General features: G+C 45.5%; 1 protein-coding gene across 1 annotated transcript in view; it reads right to left on the bottom strand.

The window, feature by feature from the left end:
- The window catches only part of EIF2AK3 (eukaryotic translation initiation factor 2 alpha kinase 3), a 101503-nt gene that overhangs the window by 61766 nt on the left and 14444 nt on the right, over window positions 1–25293 (bottom strand). Inside the window, exons 2-9 of the mRNA XM_060247873.1 lie at window positions 14584–14778; window positions 12805–12935; window positions 10499–10733; window positions 8728–8890; window positions 5837–5974; window positions 4642–4764; window positions 3847–4067; window positions 1161–1273 (exon numbers count right to left, since the gene is read on the bottom strand). Of these exons, the coding sequence (XP_060103856.1) occupies window positions 1161–1273; window positions 3847–4067; window positions 4642–4764; window positions 5837–5974; window positions 8728–8890; window positions 10499–10733; window positions 12805–12935; window positions 14584–14763 (1304 nt within the window). The 5' untranslated portion in view covers window positions 14764–14778. The remainder of the gene's footprint in view (window positions 1–1160; window positions 1274–3846; window positions 4068–4641; window positions 4765–5836; window positions 5975–8727; window positions 8891–10498; window positions 10734–12804; window positions 12936–14583; window positions 14779–25293) is intronic.

The following is a 25293-nucleotide window of genomic DNA, read 5'->3' as shown; positions in this document are numbered from 1 at the left end:
TTGCTGAGCAGTCGGGTTAGAACGGATAAACGAAGCCCTTCTTCACCCAAAGGGTGATTAACACATGGAATTCATTGCCACAGGAGGTTCCATCATAGACAGCGTCAAGAGGGGATTGGATAAACATATGGAGCAGAGGTCCATCAATGGCTATTAGCCACAGCATACTGATGGAACTCTGTCTGGGGCAGTGATGCTCTGCATTCTTGGTGCTTGGGCGGGGGCACAGTGGGAGGGCTCCTAGTGTCCTGGCCCCACTGGTGGACTTCCTGATGGCACCTGTTTTTTTTGGCCACTGTGTGACACAGAGTGTTGGACTGGATGGGCCATTGGCCTGATCTAACATGGCTTCTCTTGTGTTCTTATGTCTGGACAGTGATGCTCTGTATTCTTACTGCTGGGGGGGCACACTGGGAGGGCTTCTAGTGTCTTGGCCCCACTGGTGGACCTCCTGATGGCGCCTGGTTTTTTTGGCCACTATGTGACACAGAGTGTTGGACAAGATGGACCAGTGATGACAGAGTGCAAGGCCACTTCTGTGGCTGCCACAACTTCCAATAAAAATTGAGGGCTGAGCCAACACATTGTGCTTTTATTATATCTATGATATGATGATAGCGGATTCAGTATTCAGCTCAACAGCTAAACTCTCAACAGCTACAGCATTGTTGGTTGTTGCAGATTTTCCAGGCTGTGTGACTGACATCCTCAGAGGTTTAACCCAGAAAACTGGAGTTCTCTCTGAGTCAAATTGAGAACAGGCTGGTAATTTCTATCTACTCAGGCAGGTGGGGTAGGGCTGAGTCATTCTCTTCTGAGTGCTTCCTGGGCTGTGACAGGCTCCTCTTGTGGAGGAGCTTCCCGGACGAGGTTCTTTTGTATATGGATTGGCTATAGGGCATTTTGTGTTTTCAGGACTGGAAGCCATGCCCTATTCATTTTTAATCTTCCTTCCTTCCTTCCTTTTGAAACTGTGTTTATGTTTATGGATTTCAAAGTGTAATCTAACATGGTAATTGGATGTTCTGTCCAGCATTACAGTGTCCTGGAATAAGATACCTTGTCCTGTTTGAGTTAGGCTATGTTCAGCCACTGCTACAGAGTCGTTGGTTGTAGATCATTGCACGCATTTTTCATTGAAGCCCAACAACTCTTCTTACCTTGACACATATCCTGAATTCTTGAAATCAGACCAGTTGTTATTTTTGGTCTGCCCAGGAACAGTCTCATATTTGCTATCAGTTTGACACTGTGTTTCAGACTCTTTCCGCTGCTGATAGACAAGATTGTTCATAATTAGCTAACGCTTACAGACAAGGAGGCATCTTACCAAAGGCTATGGGCATCTCAGATCAGTGAGGACAACCCCAAGGATATTTTCCACTAGGATAACTGGCCCCTTTTCAAAAGAATATGGTATACGTAGACCACAAGTATGAGATAGTTGACTATCAGAGAGCTCAAAATAAATTCTTTAAAAAGCATAACTGCATGACATGCCAGTATGTTGCTTCACATGAAAAGGAGAGTTTACTGCATCCCACCCCCCTTTTCTTCAGCTAGATAAGCTCACCTTCCCTGGCGTGATAGAGCAAGAGATTCCTCACGAATGCTAACATTTAACAGACCTTTAAGACAGCATCCCATGGCCTCAGGAGAGGAAACTGTGCCTCCACTCGCCTGGACTGGGACATGCTGGTCATCACAAGGCACTTGGAAACCAAAATTCCTCAAGTGATAACTTACACAATGAAATCATTACAGATGGCTAAAGATGCACAGCACAGATCAAACTTCGGATTCTTTCAGAAGCCGCTGAGAGGAAAGCACATCTGAAGAGGGGGAGTGTTATGCCCTCAAAGGAATAGTCTGGTACCTTGGGCAAGATGACACAGGCAGCCTCACAGAGTCACTCTTCTAGACTTTTACTTGGTCTGCAAATAGGACCAAATAGGTCCTTACAATCATATGAAATGCATGTCATCAAATACTGGCCAGAGGCTTGTCTGGGAAAAGTGATCCTAAAGGTGCAAAGGTCTTCCTTTTGACTGTTCTCTTCTCTCTTTTAAATACATCAATGGATTAATTTCCAGAAAAGGCAGTACAATTAACCCATTCCCCCACCTTGCCTGATTTTCTGGTTCATCCTGATCTGGTTCATCCTATGTGAGTCTAGAGTCAAAACCAGTTTAATCCCTTAATACCCCTTTGTAATAGTTCTCTTGTCCTGTCTATTAGAGGTCATCAAGCACAATAGACATTTTCACATGAATGTTACATTGCATTTACACCCCATGGGAAAGCTACGCATCTTCCCTGGTTCCAATACATAGTTTCATTCAAACCATTACAGTGTTGTTCTAGGAGCAATCACATCATAGCTGAAAGGCTATATCCTTACGCCCTCTGGTTCTTCTTGGCCTCTCTTGCTATGAGCGAGGGACTGTGTGTGTGTGTCAGTTTGTGTGTGTGTGTGCATTAACTGGACATCCACTAAATTACACTCCCAGCATGAAATAATAATAATAAATTTTAATTTATATCCCGCCCTCCCCGCTGAAACTGCGTACAACTTCTTCACTGAGAGGAATGCTGGTTCGTTGTGCTCACCTTTCTCCTCGAATCTCTGTTTTGGAAGAGGTAAATATAGTCCCATGTAAAGTCCCTTTCTTGTCTCTATAAAGCTGCCACTTTATTTTGAACTTGCATGAGTGCTTATAGAATGCTTTTCAATTAATAAGTTTGATATTATTTATTTTAATTTTCTTTAATAAAAACCATTTGATTAATTAAGGCTGGTTCATTTGAGAGTTCTACTGAGGGGAAGGTCCCCGTACACACAGGTGGAGAGCCTGCTTGCTGCCCCCTCTCGCATCGCCTAGAGGTCTCCTAGCTAATTCCCCCAACAAACTCTCGGGTAACAGGAGGGGGGGGGGCAGCCGGTGCAAAAATGGGCCTAGACGAGGGCCTTGACTCTCCTCTGACCAAGGCTTGGGCTGGCAGAGGGTAAAGTTGCACACTGGCCCAGGAGGAGCAGGGAAACTCTAGTGCCCAGAGATGGCCCACCAGTCTTGAAGTTATGCAGCTGGTCAGGAGAAGCACAGCAGCTTCCCCAACCTGAGCACAGTGCAGCCAAGAAAGACCGGGGGCACAGCAGTGTCAGGCTGCACCCTGCAAACTTCGCCACCACAGTCCCTGTGCTTTTCCTCACTCTCTCATAGAATCCTAGAGTTGGAAGGGACCTCTAGGGTCATCTAGTCCAACCCCCTGAACAATGCAGGAAACTCACAAACACTTCCCCCTGCACCACATCTGGCTGGCAGGCCCAGGGGGAAGGTGGGCATCACCATGTTCCTCCTCTAAACCTTCCATCTTCCCCAGCTTCCTTTGTTGCTCCCTCCAAGGGAGCAGTGAAAAGGAATGCAGTGATAACACAACCTTCCCTCATTCCAACATGCCAGAACTCCTCCATGGCTCTTCCCACCATCTGTGTCTTTTGCTCTTCACTCCCTTTCAAACGCCCTTTCAAGATCATTGATACTAATGCGATCATTGATACTAATACGAATGTCGTTACGCCAGTATTTTCAAGTCACAAACTTGCTGTATATTAAACTAATTCAAAACTCACGTTCTATCAAATAATCTTATACTGGAATCTGGACAATGAATGAAAATCTGCACTAGGATTACTACACACATAGGAAGAAATCTTATTCGCTTTATTCAATAGGACTCACTTTCAGGACAGTATTCTTAGGATTGCACACAATGACGCTTTTTATTTTCAAAGCAACTCTAGAAGGATATACTTAAGGACTCTATTCTCTAGAACACTATACTTACTCGGTTGTGAACATGTGGATGAAAAAGTCGATACACAATAAAAGTTGTGGCCACAATGCACAATATGATGGTGCTAACAATTTCCTTCCACCAGTGCAGAAGAAGAACTGGATCTTTTTTCCGGGTGTTCTTGTAGTTCATGTTGTCAGAAAACCTGACCGTAATCTGAGTGTTTCGCTTGTTCCTTTCCCTCTTGTAGTAGGGCAAATAGTAACCATTATCTTTGAAGAAAAGAATGAATACTGCTGTCTACAAACAAACAAAGCAGTCTGTCTTCTAAAACTATCCAACAGTGAAAGCCCCAGGCAGCATCCAAACAACTTCTCCCAACTTTAGATACAGCCAGCAGAAAAAACACTTTCTTGTCTCTTAGAGCAGACAGCTACACATTACAAATCAGTTTGGAATACTGTCCATTTCAAGGGCTGCATGCTGCCTGGGAGAGGGGCTTGGGGCTGCTGTTCAGAGAATTGCCCAGGAGTGCCCCACAAGGTCACAGAACCAGGCAGATGCCTTTTTGGATCTTGGCTGTGGCTCCTGCTGGACAAGATCCGGCAAGCTTATTTGGCCACCCGTATACCCGGCAAGCTTATTTGGCCACCCGTATACCTGAGACCATGAGACCAGTATACCTGAGACCATGAATGGTGTGGGTTCCCTCTAAGCTGGACAAAACCACCTATACAATCTGCTCACAAGCTAGTAACCAGACTTCCACAGATCTAAAAGTATACTGGTGTCAGTGAACAATCCCTTGCTTCCGCTAGCACTAATGTGATGGCTACTTCTTCCTACCATAGGGATACTGCAGGATGGAAAGGGCTCCGTTGCTGTACTCTTCGTGGGAAAACTTATCATTACTGAGACACTTATCAAACTCATCCGATCCCACCAGCACAGGAGTTCTGGAAGGGGAATCTAGAAAGGAAAAACAAAACACATGATGCTGGAGAAGCTGAAACTATTCATCAATGAACCTCCCCCCCACAACAGCCTTGGCACAGGCAGCGATCTGGAGGGGGGTGTTGTCTGAGTAATGGACCCAGGTTTGGGAGACTCTGGCCCCAGCCCCCACCCACTCTGTCCCAGAAGCACAGCCAGTCTCTGCCTTCCAGCCTGGTTACTGTGAAGACAAGATGGCCAAGGGAAGGAGGAGGATGCCGTGAGCTGCTTTGGGTCCTCCCTGGGGAGGGGAAAGGCGTATCAATGGAGTGAAGAATAAATATGGCTGAAGATGAGTGGGGCAGATGAAAGGGAGGTTGGCTGGTGGGTAGGAAGGAAGGAGATAAGGAAACAGGGGATGGTGAGAATATGGGACTGCCAGGAGGAGAGGAAGAGGAAATGGTGTAGGGAGGGAGATTCAAAGAAATGAAACACTGGACCTACCTGAAAAGTTTCTGCTCTTCTGTGGGATGAAGCCAGTCTGTTCTGACTCTACTGTCCCATCAGCAGCGCTGGGTGCCCCGCAGTTCTAATGCTGTGGGACTCTGTCTCTCCACCACATCACCCTCAATTCCCTCCCCCTCTAAACTATAACAACCCCCCCCCCCCCCACTCCTTGGCCTTTCCCCCTGAGGCAGGTCCTCCAACTTCTCGCCCTTGCTGTTGGGGCTGCTGCTTATTTTTAAGATACATTAATCAGAACTGTACACAGTATTTCAAAGAAGAAGAGTGCACAAGAGATCCTTTGCAGGGCCATAATAATAACAATACTGGCTGTTTTGTTTTCAAATTTTTCCTAATATTCCCTTTCACAGAATTTCTCCTTTTCACCGTTGTTCCATAGTGAGCTTCCATTTTCTTTAAGCCACCCAGAATCCGAAGATCTGTTGCCTGGCAAGTCATTGTCATCTTAGGCTGTTATTCAAACTTAGAAATATAATATGCTAATATAATTTTCTAATCAAAGAACAGAAGCACTTCAATTTCACATCAAAAGTGACATGGTTAGCTGGAAAAAGTTACACGAGTAACGAGAACAGTCACTTACGAATCAAGGGTTTCCACCTGATCACAGGCAATGGGATGACAGCATTGTCCTTTCGAGACTCTAAAGCCTTCGGGTTGGTTGGAAACTTCTCCGAAATTCTAACAGATGACTGAAGGTACAGCTGGCCTCTGTACATTCCTGAACGACAACAAAGCAAAGGCCATATCAGGTTTTACTTGCTTCCTAATTTAATTTCAGAGTCATCTAGTCCAAGCTCCTGAACAATGCAGGAAATTCACAACTACTTCCCTAACATGACCCCTGTTCCATGCCCCAAACTCCATACAGAGTCCACCCTGCAAAGCAGCCATTTTCTCCGGGGGGCATGATCTCTGTCATCCAAACAGCAGTTGTAATTCAGAGAGATCTCCGGTCCTCATCTAGAGACTTGCAACAGTGGCTCCCCAGGAGAAAATGGCTGATTTGGAGGGTGCAGTCTATGGCACTGTACCTATCTGAGGCTCCACCCCTACTCAAACCCTACCCTCTTCTGGCTCCACCCTTCAAATCTCCACTGGCCGTCATGGGTGGGGGGGCTGCTGATGAACAGAAGCAAGCAGCCAAGCCTAGTGAAGGCATGCCTGTTAGGTGGCATCAAGTCATGCTGAGGGTGCTTGCCAGGCCTAGGGTAGCCAACCTCCAAGTGGAGCCTGATGATCTCCCAGGATTACAATTGAACTCCTAACAACAGATCTCTCTCTCTCTATGGAAAAAATAACTGCTTTGGAGGGTTGGCATTATATTCAGCTGAAGGCTTTACTGCCTACAACAGCTTCTAGCTAGCACCTTCCCCAGTGGGCCAATCCTTGTCTATCCTGGGGCTAGGCTGAGGGGAGCAGGGAGGCAGTGACAGAAAGAGGCAGCTACTGTGGCTTCTGAGGAAATGCTTTGTGAGGCCACAATACAGCAGCAACCCTTCCTGAGGCTGGTTGATGGAGAGAAGCATTGGACATGCATCTGTCACTGAGGTAAGACTGTTTTGGCAGTTTGTCCAGTGTTCTTGGACCTGCAGTAGGAAGGAGACAAGGGAGTCAGTCAATGAGATCCCAGAGGTGGTGACTGACACATAATAGGTCAATGGTTTCTTGAGTGCACCTATCAGCCAATGGGAGTGCTCCATTTGGTCACCGCCATAAGGGAATTATTACCTATTATTATAAGCTTTTGAGAAACACAGCTCTCTTTGTCAGATGCGATAAAATCTGTTAGTCAAAGGTGCTACTGGACTCTACTATTTTCCAAACAAAAGAAGGATCCAAACACCATATTGGCACTGGGATCCTGAAAAACTGGGAATGCCAATATTTTTCAGGTCCAATATACCTGAATCTGAAAAAAAATATTGTTTTTGACACACACTCCTAGAGACCACCTTACACTAAGTAAACATACTTCTCAAATAAAATCTTAGTGCCTCACTCACACGCCAATCAGCCAGAGTTCACTATAAACAGCAGTACGGCAGGGGTGGAAGGAGACAGAAGGCTCCATTTCCAAGGATACAGACGTGTTAAATTACACTGCTGGGCCCTGAGTTTGTGGGAAGGAGAGCAGAGTAAGATGTAACAGAGAAGCAATCCAAACAAAACAATGAAGAAAACCACTGTAGGGTTCTGTCATCCTTACTGTCAAGCATGCGGGTTCAATGACGAGTCGAAGCTGATACAAAGAATACGTTTATTGATAGACCGATACTTTGGCTGAAGCCATTTCTTGAGAAGAATGAAACTGATACATTGATACAATACTTTTAAGGCTTACTTCAAAAGGATTCCAAAGGTGGGAGAACACGGGAGAGTGTTCACACATAAAATATCAAAACTGTCTACATTCTCAGGGCGTTATGAGACATTCGTCCTTGCTATGCCCAGATGTCTCATCCTCCCGTAGGAGGATACATGGGAAGGTGCTGATTACTTTGTTCCCTTCTCACTACTTCTAAATTACCAGCCATAAAGCGGGGTGGAATTCAGGAAAGAATAACAAACTAACAACATTTGGTCCTCCGGGACAATTCCCAGACCAGGCTCTGGGCAGGACCCTAAAACAATTAATTATTGATCAGAATTATCCATGCTTGACACTTACTGGGCCTGTAGATGTCAGCGCAGGGTTCATCGAAATTCCAGAATAATAGAACTCTTTCTTTTAGAAATAAGTTTCTTTATTAGAAATACAATGTCTCTGCTGTAGAAGAGCTTTGAGAGTGATAACATACATTGGATAGGCTCTGGCATATATGGGAGTATATCAAAGGGGGGCTTTAAATCATTCTTAAAACAAAGTTACTTTTCTCTCACTGGGGTACATGATTCACACACCTGTTATCTATCTTCCTGAGCCATTCACACTCCTCCATTCGGCCAGTGGCCTTGGGGGGCCTGGGAAACGGCATCGGTGTCTCTCTCTGTTCTGCTGGCCGTTTATTGCTCTTGGCGCCCAGGGCTCCCCTCCCTTCCTCTTCCGCCCCCCCCAACATGTCTAACATTCTACAGAGGTGCAATGGGGTTAGTCTTAAACAAACAAACAGTATAGGCAACATGGTTAGTATCAATAGCAGGCAATTGAACACAAGCTGACAGTAGAAGGTGACTGTGTGGGCTGATCTAGCCCTATCAATGTGCCTCTTCCCCTTCCTTTCTCTGGGGAGCACTGCTGTCTAAAGAATGACTGGTGTGAACCCTGAAGGTGTTTGTCCCTATCTAGAGGACTTGATGAAGATGGAGCTGCAGACAACGAATTACAGGGTATGATGTAGATGGGAGCCAGAACCAATTGAGGTGCCCAGAAAATACTTTCATGTTGAAACCAGACTTGTCACCATCAATGGGAAAAAAGAAAATCCACAAAATCTACTGAAGTTGGACAAGAAAACAATGGTGCCAATGTACCTAAATAGACACTGGACTCGGTAGCTCCTCGGGCAGCTTCCACAAGGTCTTCTTCATCTTCTAAGATATCATTATTCGAGGTGTAACTTGTATCATCAAAGAGACTGATTGGAATTACCTTGCCGTCTTTGACCAACCAGGCAGAAGCAACTGGAGTGCAAAACTGCAGAGAAAGCAACAGGGGGTGTTTTGTATGCTATAAACTAACTTCATTTAACACATTTTTATCCCGCCTCACCAGAGGAACAATATTCAAGTCAGCTTTCAAATACGCAATAAAATAACAAGAGCTCTATTACATTGCTTGTTAGATACCTCATCCAATTGATTACATTGACCTACATTGAGTAATATACTTTAAGTCTCAGTTTAAAAGGCAGGCTACAAATAACAAATAAATAATAATGAAATAGCAAGTAATCATCTAAAGAATACAACACGGCATACCATGAATAAGTTTAAACCAAGCCCATCCGATTAAAAGGTCAAGACAATACACTGAGCGAAATGAATCCTCCCCTCCCATGTCATGCTCCACTTCTAAATTCCCCGCTTCCATGGCGCATCAAGTCAGGAGCTTGGGAGTGTTATTGGAGCCTTCATTATCAATGGAGGCCCAAATAGCAGCCACTGACAAGTCGGCGTTTTTTCATCTGAAGTGGGCAAGGTAGTTGACTCCCTCCCTAGAGCGTCGGGACCTAGCAACAGTGATCCATGCAACAGTCACCTCAAGACTGGATTACTGTAATGCCCTCTACATGCGGCTGCCTCTGTGCCGAACCCAGAAACTGCAGCTGGTGCAGAACACGGCAGCTAGGCTGTTATTAGGGCTCCCGAAATGGGAGCACATACAGCTGGGGCTGTGCGGACTGCACTGGCTGCCAGTTATATACCGGGTTTGTTACAAAATGCTGGTTATCACCTTTAAAGCCCTATATGGCCGAGGACCTGCCTATCTGAAGGACCATCTCTCCCCATATGAACCCCAGAGAGCACTGAGGTCAGCTGGGGAGAACCAGCTGACTATCCCCGGGCCGAAGGAGGCAAAATTAAAGAACACCCGTACACGAGCCTTCTCCATTGCAGCTCCACACCTATGGAACCAGCTCCCGGAAGAAGTGCGGACCCTGCGGAGCTTCGAACAATTCCGCAGGGCCTGCAAGACCTCCCTTTTTGGGATGGCCTTTACCTGATTGAACAACTGATGACAAGCTGTATCACTTCTAAAACAGGGTTCCCAAACTTGTTGAGACTGGATTGGGCTCCTGGGATTTCTGAGAATGGGGAGTGGGCACCACCACAAAATGGCTGCCGCCATGGGCTGCTCAGGCCAATCCCAAAGTATTGGGAGGCTGCAATACTAATTGCACATGGAGGCTTTGGGCCAGCCCGATCTGGGACACCTCCACTCTGCCCCCAAATGCCCATCTGTTATCACTCCTTGTGTGGCAATTCAAGTAATCAACGTACGTTAGCAGAAAGAAGAATCAGTTGGCAGTTTTCTATGGTGATGATTTAAGAGTAATTTGTAAAATTTTGTAAAATCTTACAGCAGAGGCAGTTTTCTCTTTTTCCTAAACACACAAAGGTAATGAATGCCTCTTGGGTTCTTCTAAAGCAACAAGGTGGCCGAAAGTCAGGTTCAACTTGCTGCTCTGGGGAAGAAGGAAGGAGGAGGCCGGGAGACATGCCAGCAGGCACCCTGGCACCCACAGACACTCTGCTGGGGAGCCACCGCTCAAGAGCACTGACATGTGACTCTCTCCAGTACCTGGTATTCCCATTCCAGATGTCCTCCGTGCTTATTAAATGCCATAACCTTCCAGTCAGCCACGGAGACCTTGATCACTGTATCCTTGGTTGCAGCCTCCTGCTCTTCCACATCTGAAATGATTTTAGAATCTTCTTTGTTCAGACTTGATTCCAATTTGCCTTCAATAAATCCCACTCTAGTTTCAATGTCTGGAATATAGCGCAGTTCAAAATGACCAACACTAAAATTCCACCTTTAAATATCAAGAGAAAAAAATAACTTCAGTAAAAAGATTTTGAACTCGAATTAACCCAGTTTTGCTACTTTCAAGAAAAGACAACATATAACTGTCCGAAAACGCTTCCTAAGTATTTCATGAATACAAGATCAGCTGTCAGTATCAAAAGCAGAAGCCACTTCTGGCACCACAATCACCAATTGCAAGCACATACCAGGGTGGGAGTGGGGCAATGTCTCTATGGACCACCTCGGGCTGACTCAGAGATGCCTCCTGAAATCACCCCTCAAAATCTCTCCAGATGGCAACATCTGTCGCCTGTCCCTGTCCCGTACTCACTCCATCCTCCAGGCTCCTGAGAGTGGCTCAAAAAGCTACCACTTCCAAAGCGGTAGCAAATATTTGATCCAGTCGCCTCCTTGCTGTCTGGATGGGGAGGTGCACAAGTGAGGCAACTTGGCTGTGTGTCCATGCCAAGCCACTTCTGCTTCTTTCCCCTGAAGAAACCAGACAGAGCACTTGAGCGCTGGAGCGCATGAGCGCTTGACCCACTGGGAGAAAAAAAAGAGGGGTCTAGCTTCTGAGGCGCCTCCCCATCTGCCTAGCGGACTGGATGGGGCTGCCTCACTGGGGAGCACATGGAGGCTTTGAGCCGGCTCTTTTGGGGCCGGCCCGATTTGGGACGCCTCCACTCCGCCCCAAAATGCCCATCTGTTATCACTCCTCTTGTGGCAATTCAAGTAATCAAAGTACGTTAGCAGAAAGAAGAATCAGTTGGCAGTTTTTTATGGTGCTGATTTAAGAGTAATTTGTAAAATTGAGCATACTAATAGAAAGACAGGGTATTAATGTAGTCAGCAAATCACAGACACACAGAAAACATTTGGCATCCAACAGTTCCCTCCAAAAAAGTATACAGAAAAGGCTGAAGTGATAGCTTTTGAAGATAAATCTCACACTGAAAATGAATGATCTAACATTGAACTGAACGCCAAGTTGTTACCATAGCAATATTTCAAAGCACACAGCAGACAAGGTTAAAAGGCATTGTTCTAATAACTCATCCTTAAATCATAAGCATTTTATAATTTTAACAGAATCCTACATGTTACCCTATGCAGGAAAGCGATTATTATGTTTTCTTCCCTTGCTTCCTATAAGACCAAGCCCTAGGAGGAAAGACTGAGGGACTTGGATGAATGTTCAGCCTGGAGAAGAGGAGGTGGAGGGGGGACACAATTGCCGTAACTTAGAGAAGGGCAGGGAGCTGTTCCTGTATTCTTGGTGCTTGTGGGGGGTGCAAAGTGGAAGGGCTTCTAGCCCCACTTGTGAACCCTCTGATGGCACTTGGGGTTTTTTGGCCACTGTGTGACACAGAGTGTTGGACTGGATGGGCTATTGGCCTGATCCAACAGGGCTTATATTCTTATGTTCTGTTGGCAGTGGAGGAGAGGACTCGTAATAATGGGTTTAAATTAAGGGGGGAGAGGTATCGATTGGATATTAGGAAACATTTTGTTACAGTAAGAGCTGTTTGACAGTGGAATCAGCTCTTTAAGTAGTGGCTGGACAAACCCTTATCAGGGATGCTCTAGGCTGATCCTGCCTTGAGCAGGTGGTTGGACTAGATGGCCTCTACAGCAGACCCTTCCATCTTTGTGATTCCATGATTCTAAGTTAACCTGACAGCTATTAAAGTGTTTCCTTCAGATGAAGACCCGAAGCTGCCTTACACTGAATTGGCCCAGCAAGATCAGCATTGTCTACACAGGCAGAGAGCCTTCGCATTGCCTATAACCTGATCCTGAACTGGGGATGTCATGAATTGGACTGAAGGCCACCTGCAGATGCTGTAACATTGAGCTACAGCCTCTCCTCCTTAGTTAATGTACTAAGACAAAGCAATTGCATTTATTAGTTTTTGGTGCCTGTGAAGTGCAGGTGAAAAGACAGTGATAGAAAACTGATCAGCTAGTTCAGCTCTGACCTTAAATCCATCTGGACAAAAATAATCAAATATTGGAAGAACAAAAATTCAAACCGCAGGCTTACAGCCACGAGCGCTGTTTTCTGATCTTTTACCTACTTCTCATTGCCACTGCGGGGCCCAACTGCTCGAACAGTTTTCTGAGTTCGATGCAGGAGAAGAATATCGTCCTGTTCTACCTCCTCCTCCTCCCAGCGACGGCAGCCCATGGCCGAACAGATATACTTCACCTGGGGAATAAAGTGCCATCTTAGTTTCCCCACATCTTCTCTTTAGTTTAGCAGTGCAGCTTTACAGATTATGCAGAAACTGACTTCAATCAATGTTAATTGTATTGCACAAGTAGAGATGGATTCTGCAATGGAAAGTGTTCCAGATTTCTCTTTAGTACATAGAGGAAAAACACTGCAATAATATTAAACTCTGGAGTGTCCAGCAGAGTTCCCAGAGAGAGAGATGATGCTTGTATGTTTGTTTGGTGGCCAGAAGACCCATCTACCCAAGGAAATTCCTCCCTCCCCCCGCCCCGTCTACCAACAGATATTCTTTGTGTGCGCAAGGAGAACAAAACTTGTAAAACCCCAATGCAAGCAGAGGACAGGAACGCACCTCCAGGAATTATATACATCCCCCCACTGCCTTCCTGAAGGAGTCAGATGGACATCTGTCACTGGAAATCAGACTTGGCTTTCAGCTTCAGACTGTCACTACAGATCCCTTGACAGCTGGAAAAATCCCCCCCCCCATACCCACTTTTTGGCGTGAAACTCCGGGGGGGGGGGGTTCTTTGCCAAGAGTTTACAAGAGCTTCCCAGCCAGGCAGAAAGCTTGGAGACTTCTGGGTCTGAACACATGACTTTCAAACTGAGCTGCCTGAGCCTGAAACAGGCAAAGTCCAGGCCAAATTTTAGTTTGGCATTTGGGCCTGTTCCCATCCACAGGAATATATATTGTATTAATTGTATAAGTAGACAGTGTTTAATATTGGTACTTATATTTTGGGTAAAGGAAATTATCTGAGGATGATTTGTTCCTTTTGTAACTTGTTATTTAACATATTTTTTTTAAAAAAAAAACATTATCCCTCTGGTTTCGGGATATTGTGGTTTCTTATGTTCCATTTCTGTTCACAGATTTTCTTACACAGAGACAGACATTTGTCCAGTGTAGGCAACAGAAGGACACTATTGGCGTATACTGGATCGGACATCCCCCCACCCCCGCCAATGCTCCTTCTACTACTTTACCTCCCCATGTATCACCCGGATCACAAAAGGTCTAATATGCATAACAATTAGGGCAAAACCCAGTACCAGCCAACAACTCCAGCATATAGATGGTTACAACCAGGGCTTTTTTGTGGCAGGAACTCCTTTGCATGTTAGGTCACACATCCCTGATGTAGCCAATCCTCCTGGAGATTACAGTAGGCCCTGTAAGAAGAGCCCTGTTAGCTCCAGGAGGATTGGCTACATTAGGGGTGTGTGCCTAATAAGCAAAGGAGTCCTGCTACAAAAAAAAAAAATCCCTGGTTACAACACAAAAACTTTTCAGGACCTGTTGCTTTTTCAACAAAGGCTCTTGCAAAACGTATACTTACTTTTCACCTGAACTCAGTAGTTTTAAAACTACAACTCACTAAGATGAAATTTACTATAAGGCTTTCTTACATTTAAAAATTAATGTACGATTTAAAATTTACTTGAAAACCAGAAAAGGCCTTTTTCCCCAGCTAAGAAAACTGAAAGACTAATGGTGCTTGCTTTATTATTATTTTTAAATACTGTTCTGCCTGATATGAGGGTCTCAACTTTAAAAGCAACTTCAACTTTCATAAATAATGAGAAAAGTCTTATTACTATGTGCCAATCTTCTTACCTTCCCTGAGCATGAACTCAGCCCGTAGGTAGTCAAGGATTTCCCTCCAACCAAAACAACATCATCTCCAAACCTGTAGGAGGACTCGAGCAGAGATTCGACCGTGAAAGGAACGGCTTCCATGCTTTCTCTGTCACGATCCCACTGGAAAAGGTCTCCATCCAAGGAAGGAATTATCATCTTGTTCCCAAAGACCTAGGAAGAGTCATTGGCAAGTAGAGCTCAAAGACAATGCAACAGAAATATACTACAGCAACTAACATCTAGAACTGAACAAAACTTTTTGATGAGGTCTCACTGACTCAGACAAGAGCCTGGAGTTCATTCTGGATTCAGCATTATTCTCCAGCATTACTGTGGAAATGTCAGTAAATACAGCTACAAAAAATGCTTCCTTTCACCTTCATTGAGCCCTGAACATGGCCCCCAGCCTTGACTCAGCTGATCTGGCTACTGGAGACATGCTATGAGTATCCAATTAAAATGGGGTAAAGGAAAAGAGACTGATGGGCAGGGCGGGTTCTACTGCCCCCAAAGAGTGAAAAATGAGAGCTGGCAGAATGTGGGACGACACAGCTGGAAAACAGCAGTTAAGAGAGCAGCTGGGAGTAGAAAGGAAGCTGAGAGCAAAAAGGGAATAGCTGGCTGACTGAGGCTGAGGAGAGAATCAGCTTAAAGCTAAATGGAAGTGGAACAGGGAGACAGTTCAAGCGAAATGAAACATTTTATCGATAAGGTATTTTTCGGATATTTATTCAACCAAATACATATCAAAAGATATGATCTGGCTACCAATATAGCTGAGCCAAAATCCAAGTAAAAAAAATACCTGGCTTTTATTCCAGTAATGATACCTAAGGCATTTCAAGGGAATGCATTCCCTTTAAGAGCACTTTGCAAGCTGTGCTGCACGCGAGAGAACTCTGAAGTCTGAAGCGGCCCAAACTCACCTGGAAGTGAGTGAGCTCAGGCCATTTCGGACTTCACTCGAGCACAGTGTGGCTTGCAAAAGCCATTTAAAGGGAACATTCCCTTATACCCTATGTGTCAGAACTTGTAACTTTCCTATGTGCTATTAGCCTCCGACGTCGCGGTGGGGGCCATATTGATGTAGAAAGATGATGAGGGGGGGCTCCGGCCATGTGCTTACATCTCCCACAAATTCTCAAACGAGCAAAGAAATTGGTCAGTATGGGATAAAGAGGCATTTGCGGTCACATTCGCCCTAAAAACATGGCGGTCGTGGCTAGAAGGGGCCCGGGTCCCATTCGAGATCTGGACGGATCACAAAAATCTTGAAGCGCTAACCGGCCGCCGCAAACTGACCACAAAACAAATACGGTGGGTGGGGTTTTTTTTGCCAAATTCGACTTTGTGCTAAAGCACATCCCCGGTACCAAGAACTTCTTGGCCGACGCGCTCTCGCGCATGCCCCAACATGACAGCCAAAGGGAGGAAGTAATAGACTCCCTCATCCCCCCTTCTGCGGTGGCGGGCGGAGTCACCACCCGCTCAGGGAAACAAACGGGAACCCCAGAACCGAAAGAAAAGGAACGTTTCCTGGCCGAGACGGAAGCGGAGGGGGGGAGCGGCCCGAAGGCGTAGAGAAAGGGGAGGGGGGACTCTGGTACTACAATGGAAAGATCTATGTGCCAAAAAGCCTACGGGGGGATGTCCTAACGCAGTGCCACTCTAGCCGCCTGGCGGGGCACTTCGGCTATGTGAAAACCCTGAATCTGGTCAATAGACAATTCTGGTGGCCGCATCTAAAAAGGGACGTGTCGGAGTTTGTAAGCTCTTGCCCGACATGTATCATGGCAAAGCGGAGGGGGGGGGAACCTCCCGGCCACCTGATCCCCCTCCCCACTGCGAACAGGCCCTGGGCGGTAGTCTCAATGGACTTCATGGTAGAACTGCCCCCCTCCCAGGGGAAAACGGTGATCCTGGTAGTGGTGGACACTTTCTCCAAACAAGCCCACTTCATCCCTTGCAAGAAATTGCCCACTGCCAAGAAGTTGGCCTACCTATTCTTTAACCACGTGGTCCGCCTCCGCTCGTTCCCAGATAAGGTCATTAGCGACCGCGGGCCACAGTTCGTTGCCAACTTCTGGCGGGAATTTTGCAAAATTGCGGGCATGGAACAGGGGCTCAGCTCTGCCTACCACCCGCAGACGGAGAGGGTGAACGGGCTTTTAGAGCAGTACCTCCGGTGCTACATTAACTACCAGCAGTCAAATTGGGTGGAGCTTTTGGCCTTCCCCGAATATGGATACAACAACAGCCTACACAGCTCCACCAAAACCTCTCCGTTCCAAATCGTGAATGGGTATGAGGGCAAGCCCTTCTCTCACCTCCCCCTACCAGCGGGGGCCCCCGAGCCAACTTCCTGTCAGCAATGGTGGGAGGGAGTACGCCAGGGGTGGAAAGTGATTCAGGAAAACTTGGAGGAGGCTAAGGAGGAATACAAACGGCACTTTGATAAAAAACACTCCCCCCAGTGGGAGTTCAAGGAAGGGGAAAAGGTGTTCCTATCAACAAAGAACCTCCCCCTCCCTCAGGTTTGCCGCAAGCTGGCCTACAAGTACTTAGGCCCGTTCAAAATAAAAAGGATGATCAACAGTGTAACTGTGGAACTAGAACTGCCCAAATTGCTAAGTAAGATCCACCCTGTTTTTCATTGCAGCCTTCTTCGCAAAGATCCTGGAGCTACATCCTGGCACCCTTGCCCTCCAGAGCCACCTCCTACTCGAGTGAAGGGCCAGAGCCACCATGAGGTGCAGGAAATTCTAGACTCCAGGGTCAGGCGGGGGGTGTTGTATTACCTGATTCGATGGAAATACTTTCCCCCGAGCTGTGACAAATGGGTCAAAGCTAGTGATGTGTCAGCTCCTCAACTGCTCAAGAAATTCCACCTACTGTACCCACACAAACCCAAGGCGAAAAGCTTGGGGGGGGGCAGTATGTCAGAACTTTTAACTTTCCTATATGCTATTAGCCAGACCGACTCCATGCTGTAACAAGATACTAACACAATGTGCCCCGCTTTAGGCCACTAACACAAATTCCTCTGCATTTCAAACAAACTGTGATCGCTGCAGGATGGCAGATAGCCCCTGGTCAACATCTGCAGGTGCCCCTTTGAAGCCAGGCCGACCAGGCCTTCTCAGCAGGATTCCATCCTCCCCTCCTGATAACAGACCCTGAGAAACAGACAGTTGTCTCTGACCGCGTGAAAGATCGTTTTATTATTGTTGCTATAACCGCATAAAATGTAACTAATGCTAGCTCTTGGCATCAGTGTTATCCTGTACCTTCAGCTCTGTAGTTCTCAATAAACGCCTATACTTTTGTAACCAAGTCTTGGGCCTCAATTGAAGTTCTTCCAGTTCTGACACTATGGAGTATAAATTCAGCAATCCCGATTATTTCCCAAATCCCTATACTATACTGATCTTGGGATTCAGGAATATTGGGAAATAATACCAATATTTTTCAGGTTCAGTATACCCAAACCAATTTTTCTGTGTGTGCACACCCCTAACTGTAACCTCTACCTCACTTTCTTCAGTAATCATTCATTCAATCAATCAATCAATCAATTTATATTCCACCCTCCCCAGAAAGGGCTCAGGACAGATTACAGTCAGGTTAAAACATCAGATAGATACAATTAAAGCCACATTAAAACAACACAATTAAAATATACATCAACATAGTTTCCATCTGGTGCCACTGGGTCTTTAAAGAAAGTCACATTTAAACAAAAAATTGGGCCTTAAATGATGGTAGCTGCAGCTGCAGCAGCTGTTCAAACCATAAGTAAAAGTTGACTTATTTGTTTAACTATGTGGGATGTGCCTCTCAGGGAAGAAACACACACACCAGTGAAGATCACAGTTGATATGTTTGAGGAGGAGGAGATTGGATTTATCCCCTGCCCTTCACTTGGAGACTCACAGCGGCTTACAGTCTCCTTTCATAAGAACATAAGAGAAGCCATGTTGGATAAGGCCAATGGCCCATCCAGTTCAACACTCTGTGTCACACAGTGGCCAAAAAATTTATATATATATACATACACACATATATACACACTATGGTTAACAACCACTGATGGACCTCTGCTCCATATTTTTATCTAACCCTCTTGAAGCTGGCTATGCTTGTAGCTGCTACCACCTCCTGTGGCAGTGAATTCCACATGTTAATCACCCTTTGGGTGATTATCCGTTCTAACCCAACCACTCAGCAATTACATTGAATGCCCACGAGATCTTGTATTGTGAGAAAGGGAGAAAAGTACTTCTTTCTCTACCTTCTCCATCCCATACATTATCTTGTAAACCTCTATCATGTCACCCCGCAGTTGACGCTTCTCCAAGCTAAAGAGCCCCAACCTTTCTTCATAGGGAAAGTGTTCCAACCCTTTAATCATTCTAGTTGCCCTTTTCTGCACTTTTTCCAATGCTATAATATCCTTTTTGAGGTGCGGTGACCAGAATTGCACACAGTATTCCAAATGAGACCGCACCATCAATTTATACAGGGGCATTATGATACTGGCTGATTTGTTTTCAATTCCCTTCCTAATAATTCCCAGCATGGCGCTGGCCTTTTTTATTGCAACTGCACACTGTCTTGATATTTTCAGTGACCCCAAGATCTCTCTCTTGGTCAGTCCCTTCCTCTCTCCACAACAGACAGACACCCTGTGAGGCAGGTGGGGCTGAGAGCTCTTTTGAGAAAGCAGCTCTTTCAAGAACTGGGACTGACCCTAGTGTCACTCAGCAGGTGCAGGAGGAGCGAGGAATCAAACCCACTTCTCCCATTTTAGAGTCCATGTTGTATACTAAACTAGTACTGATACTACTATACTAAACTGGGTCTCTAAAGTGCTGGCAGTTTGTATGTCAGGTTCTGCTCAGCTCCCACCAACTCAGCTTCTTGGATTTGATTCAAATAAAGACTTTATTGAAAAAATACATGTTCACAGCAAGACATTTTTTGTTAGAACTGACCTCAAATGGTAGGACCAGAAACGTATACTATAGACATGACAATTAGTGACATCCTTGACTCAAGGCACGCAAAACTGGCAGCAAAGCATTTGAATAATTATATGCTCAATTTCCCCCCTTCATAGCCACTAAGTGTTTTCTTGGAAAATAAATCTCCAAGTTGTTCTTTTCCAGCAATATAGATGACCACCTGCGTCTCAAGGTCACGGGAGAAAGGGAGGCCGTGGCTTGCTTGTAAAAGTCTACTGCACATTCCACTCCAGTATAAGATTGCATGGCTACATAATGAGCAAAGCAAAGCAGAAGAAATCAGCAAATACCTTATAAAAGTTTTTAAAAAACAAAAGACATACAGACAGCATTAATAATCAACACTGGAAATTGGCTGACATGAAATCATGGCAAGAGTCCTGTTCTTGACAGTGTACATGGAACAGTGCAGGTGTCTCCGGCCCCAACAACTCAACGAAGTGTCTGAGGGATGGAGATGGCACCTTAATGCTCAGTTGCCTCTAACCCTACAAACTTCTGCCTTCTGGCTTTGTCAGTTCTGAGTGCTGACAAAGCCCATCAGTGGTCACAAAGGGAGTAACACAGTCATTTGTAACAAGGCTCTGATGACTAGTGCTGCATATTTCCAAAATGTTTATGCTAATTGTTGGGATTTTGGTTAAAGACCGTTGGTCAAATGAGCTAATAAAACGTTTGATTGATTGAAGCAAGTCTCATAGAGATTTCTGACAAGCTGCTCTGAACATCAGTCACCAAGCAAAATGGTTGGTTTAAGTTGTTTCCTGTTTCTTCACATTTCTTCACAGCCCCATGTGCACACATCTAAATACATAAAATCTGATATATTGAGTTAGACATTCTTGAAAATATTATGTGGTGCTCTTATTATATATAACCAGGGCTTTTTTTCAGCATAAATGCACAGGAATGCAGTTTGGTGTCAGGGGGTGTGGCCTAATATGCAAATGAGTTCTTGCTGGGCTTTTTCTACAACCAAAAGCCCTGTGTTTAACTCACATATAGAAAGCAGCATGAGTAAGACAGCCTTCAGATCTGAGAAGCTGAGCAGGGCTGGGCCTGGGATAGGAGCCGTGGAAGGCGAGGCCACCCAGGGAGTCCAGGGTCACTCTGCTTGGGGGTCAGGCAATGGCAAGCCACAGCTATGACCTGATGGCACTTTACATACACAAGACACAATAAGCTAGTAATGTTATATAAAAATAAATCACAACATGTGCATGTGTTTGTGTGTGAAGTGCTGTCAAGCCACTTCTGACTTATGGCGACCCTGCAAATGAATGACCTCTGAAGCATCCTATGGTGAACCGCCTTGCAGACTGCCTTGCTGAGAGCCCTCCGGCTCCATGTTGGCACTTCTTTTCCTGCTGCTTTCCACTTTCATTAGGATGACTGTCTTCCCCAGGGACTCTGGTCTCCTTCTCACCATGGGAAGAAAGTATAACAGCCTCAGTTCAGTTAGGCCTAGAACTCACTGATTTGGGCTTCTGGGGGTCCATTACATTGTTAAAAATCTCCTCCAAAACCACATTTCAAACTTTCTTCCTGTCAGCTTTATTCAGCTTTCACACCCATATATAGTAATGGAGATTTCTTGAAAAGACCATGTATGTTCTTATTTACTAAGCCTTTTAATATTTAGATTACCTGATCTCTGGAAACACAGCACACCTATCTGGACTTGCTATCTGAAGTGTGGCAACAGGGAGGGGCAACAGGTAAGCTCATCATTGCTGAAGTTTAAAATTGTTAAGCTGCAACAGCTAGCTTGTAGGAGTGAAGTGGGCAGGCCTGTCAACTAGATGCAAGGTGCTCTGAGCTCAGTCCGGGGGGGGGGGGGTTCCTGGGACCCCGGCAGGCACTTGCGGAGCTATAAAATGCATGCCATTTGCTCCACCTGCCAGGCAAGGCAAGATGAATACCTGCTACTGAGATGTTTATTTTATTTATTTTATTTACATTAAACTTTTATCCCGCCCTCTCTGCAAGCTGACTCAGGGCGGCTCACAACATTCGTTTACACGATTTAAAACAATGTCAATAAAATCTATAAAACATCAATACAATTAAAATTTAATAACTATTTCACAGTGCTGTACCATTACTATGTTGGGATGTGTGGGATAGGGGCCCTGAGATGACTGGGAGAATGCAGCACACCTTCCCACAAAGGGAACAGGGTAGTGGCCTCCCATCAGCAAGGGCAGGAAGGGCTAAAAGACTAGAAACATCAGTTAATCTTTGTTCAAATGCTAGAAATCAGATTGCTCTGCATGGAGTAGGCAGGCATCAGGATGTACATTTGTTCCTCAGACATTGGTGGGGGGATGTCAGAGGGAACTCTTCTGTATTGTTAAGTTTAGTATTACCCTTTCCATTATTTTTCTTAGATCTTTAGTCAGTAGGCATGATAGCTCTTTTCCCTGTTTTGCAGCAATAAAGTATGTCCCTGTTTAAGAAAACAGACCCTGATTCAACTCTTCCTCACCTACTGCCTAAAGCCGCTCAGTCAGGCTGAAGCAGACATGCACAGGAAAAGGATGGAAAGGAATGGGAAATACATGCTCAGAAGCAGTCTTTATTAGTGCTCCTCAAGTCCTGGTAACATGGGAGGCCAGATTCTTAACCATGAAGAAGAGGAACACATTTTACATGCCTGTAAACATGCACAGGCCCAGGACAGGTATCTGTCAGGCAGTGCCTCTAATGGCAACACTGTTTGAGTGCTGGACATGCAACATGCAGGGGTTAAGAGTGTCAAGACCAGGTTTGAATCTCCTCTCATGCTATGGGAGCTTGCTAAAGTGACCTTAAGCCAGTCACAGCCTCTCAACCTGACCTACCTCACAGGGGTGTTATGAGGATAAAATGGATGTAGGCCACTTTGGGTTGCCACCGGGGAGAAAGGTGAGGTATAAACGCATTGCACAGGTAAATAACAAACTTCTGTGCTCTAGTGGAGAGACCCCCAAATTCCCCAGCAGCTCTGTCACAGGAAGGCTCCTGGGAGAGAAGCCTGGGCGTGGCCTCTCTGGGATTCGAACTCTCTCCCCCCCTTGTGTGCCTGCAGCCTCTCCTCGCAACTGTGAGGAGCAACCTTGACATGCCCTGGTGAGAAATTGCCCCAGAGGCAATGGCCTTTGGTGCCAAAGTTCCCTCTCCTGCCAGTTCACGCCAATGGCCAGCCAGGGGAAGAGTGGGAAAGCTGCCCCAGTCATGGTTTCATGACTGGAATGCTGAAGGGCCCTCTTGCCTGCTCCAGCATGGAGATGCTCCTCCTCCCGTAGAGAAGGATCTGATACCCATTTCTTCACAAAGGAAGTCTGAACCATTTCCCCCCATAACACGGACTGTCACTGCCTCAGCTTAAGTTGCAGGCAAAAATGGAAAAAGCAGTATCTTCAAGAGTAGAAGGGTAGATGAGAAAATAATTTATGCAAGTTGAATGAAAAACAGGATAGGTTTGAAGGACAAAGCTCTTCTACTGCTTCCTAACAGATAGGAAATGAACTGAGGGACGTTTGGCCCCAGCCAGGGGAAACAGGAAGCTGAACTTCCTAATCATGACTCATGATCCAAGGAAAGACCCCCCCCCCCAATAAGTTTTATTGAAAACCAGAACAATACAAGAAAAGAAAGTTATCATTTGAAACATAAGCTTAAAAACAATACAAAACTGGGATGAAGAATATAAATACAACCAATATATAACGATTTCATAAATGGCATAAATTACTTCTAGTTGAGAAGAATATTGTTTATAAAGTTAGTCTAGATAAGGGAATCATACAGTCAAAAAAGGAAGATTAATAAGACTCTGAATTTTGGTGCTTTAAGGAATCTGAAATTTTGTCAAGCACACACAGTTCCCAAACTCTGTTATGCCAATCAGATATTGATAAAGATTTGGAGATTTCCATTTGGAGGCTATTTCTATGCGCACAGCAGTGCATAGGTATTCTAATAGCTCATAATTACAAAAATTAGAAATTTGTGTTGGCCAGAGGTTTAAGACTGCATTTTCAAATGATAGGAAATTAGATCTATGAAAGATTTGAGAGATTGCTCTTTGAACTAGGTGTCAAGCATCTTGTTTCTCTATTAGTATGCCTGCATTGTTAACTGTGATTCTACTGTGTTGTACATCAAAGCCATGTAACCTCTTCCTTAGTTCTCACTAGTAGCAAATGCAGGAATGTCCTCTTTGAAGATAAGGCCTCCTGGTACGCTTTCCCAGGCGCAGACCTGGACCCAGGATGTTACAAAACCGCAAGAATAGATAAAGTAGCAAGCGTGTGAATTTCACACGCTTGAGTAGGAATTCCTGAGCTATCTTTGATGTGCCCCTTAAATCTAGCATTTTAGAGGTATCACTTCCAATCTGGTGCCTACCCGAGCACAATGGATTATCAATAAACCAACACTTTGTTTCAAAATCAATGGCTGATTATTTTGAGATCTGATGCTTGACACTAGGTTCCAAAAGTATTGAATCTCAGAGGATTGTCACCAGCAATGAAGCTGAGTTCCAATAACATTGCAGCCTTTCCAGCATAATCTAGAGGAGTTGGGATGCATATGAGCCAGTTTACTAGGAGTGATATACCATCTAGTAAAGGTTTTGAAAATCTGAGTCCTAATTTTGATGTTCGGTGCTTTAAAAGAATGAGACTTCTGTCAAGTCTGCTGTATTGTTATTAACATGTTGTCTAACTCTGGTTCAGAAGCAAGGGATTCTGGGCTCTTACTGAACACTGAATGCTGCTAGCTACCTCTCCTCCTCCCCCTCCTCTTAGCTATGCCTTTGTTGTGTAGTCTGCTTTGAAATGCTGATATGTGAACAAGATTGTGGAGCCTTCTCAAGCTGGGTGTCTGTGGGAGTGTTAAGCGCCAAGGCCTTGGCTTGGGAACGAGAGAGTAATAATAATAATAAATTTTATTTGTACCCCGCCCTCCCCTGCCGAAGCAGGCTCAGAGTAACATCCTTGTGCGAAAATATACTGCATAGAGTGCCCCGCCCGTAGGAATCCTTTGATCTATACCTTAAATGCTTGGTTAATGTCCATGTACCCCAGTCCTTCAATCTCTATCATGGTCTTCAGTTCTGTTTTCAATAAACTAGCAACTTTGTTCCATCCAAAGACTCGTTATTGAATCCAGCCGACTTGACAGTTTGAAGGACTCACTATTTTGGAGTTCAACCTTTCCGGCAACTGAAAAGGCAATGTCCGACCAGCCTCTGGACAACGGAGAACTCCCAACAAGAGCGGAGGGGGCCGAGACACCCTGGCACATTCACACTGCCAGAAGGACCGCGGCTTCCCCTCCCCAGTTTCAGCTGGTAGTTACTCCCCGGCAATACCAGCCGAGGACCTCGACCACGCTAATGGACCAGGCCCTGATCCGCCGGGAGGCGATCATGACCCGCCACACCAAGCGGGTGCAGCTGGCCGAAGCCGCGGCTACCAACCCGGGCGAGCCGGAGGAAGGAGCCAAGGCGACCGTGACACAAGCCCCGGGCAGTGGGAGCGAAGGTGCGGAGTGTGAAGAGGAGGACGGGGGGCCGAAACCCAAGGACCCACACGACGAGGACTACCAGATGTTCCGGTCAATGGTCCGCCGCGAGGTCGAAGGGGCAGTGAAGGACCTCAAGGAACAACTG

This window comes from Heteronotia binoei, chromosome 10 (genome assembly GCF_032191835.1).
Source record: "Heteronotia binoei isolate CCM8104 ecotype False Entrance Well chromosome 10, APGP_CSIRO_Hbin_v1, whole genome shotgun sequence".
In the NCBI taxonomy this organism is placed as follows: domain Eukaryota; kingdom Metazoa; phylum Chordata; class Lepidosauria; order Squamata; family Gekkonidae; genus Heteronotia; species Heteronotia binoei.
Note: the sequence above shows the minus strand (reverse complement) of the source record. Positions and strands in the feature narration are given on the sequence as shown.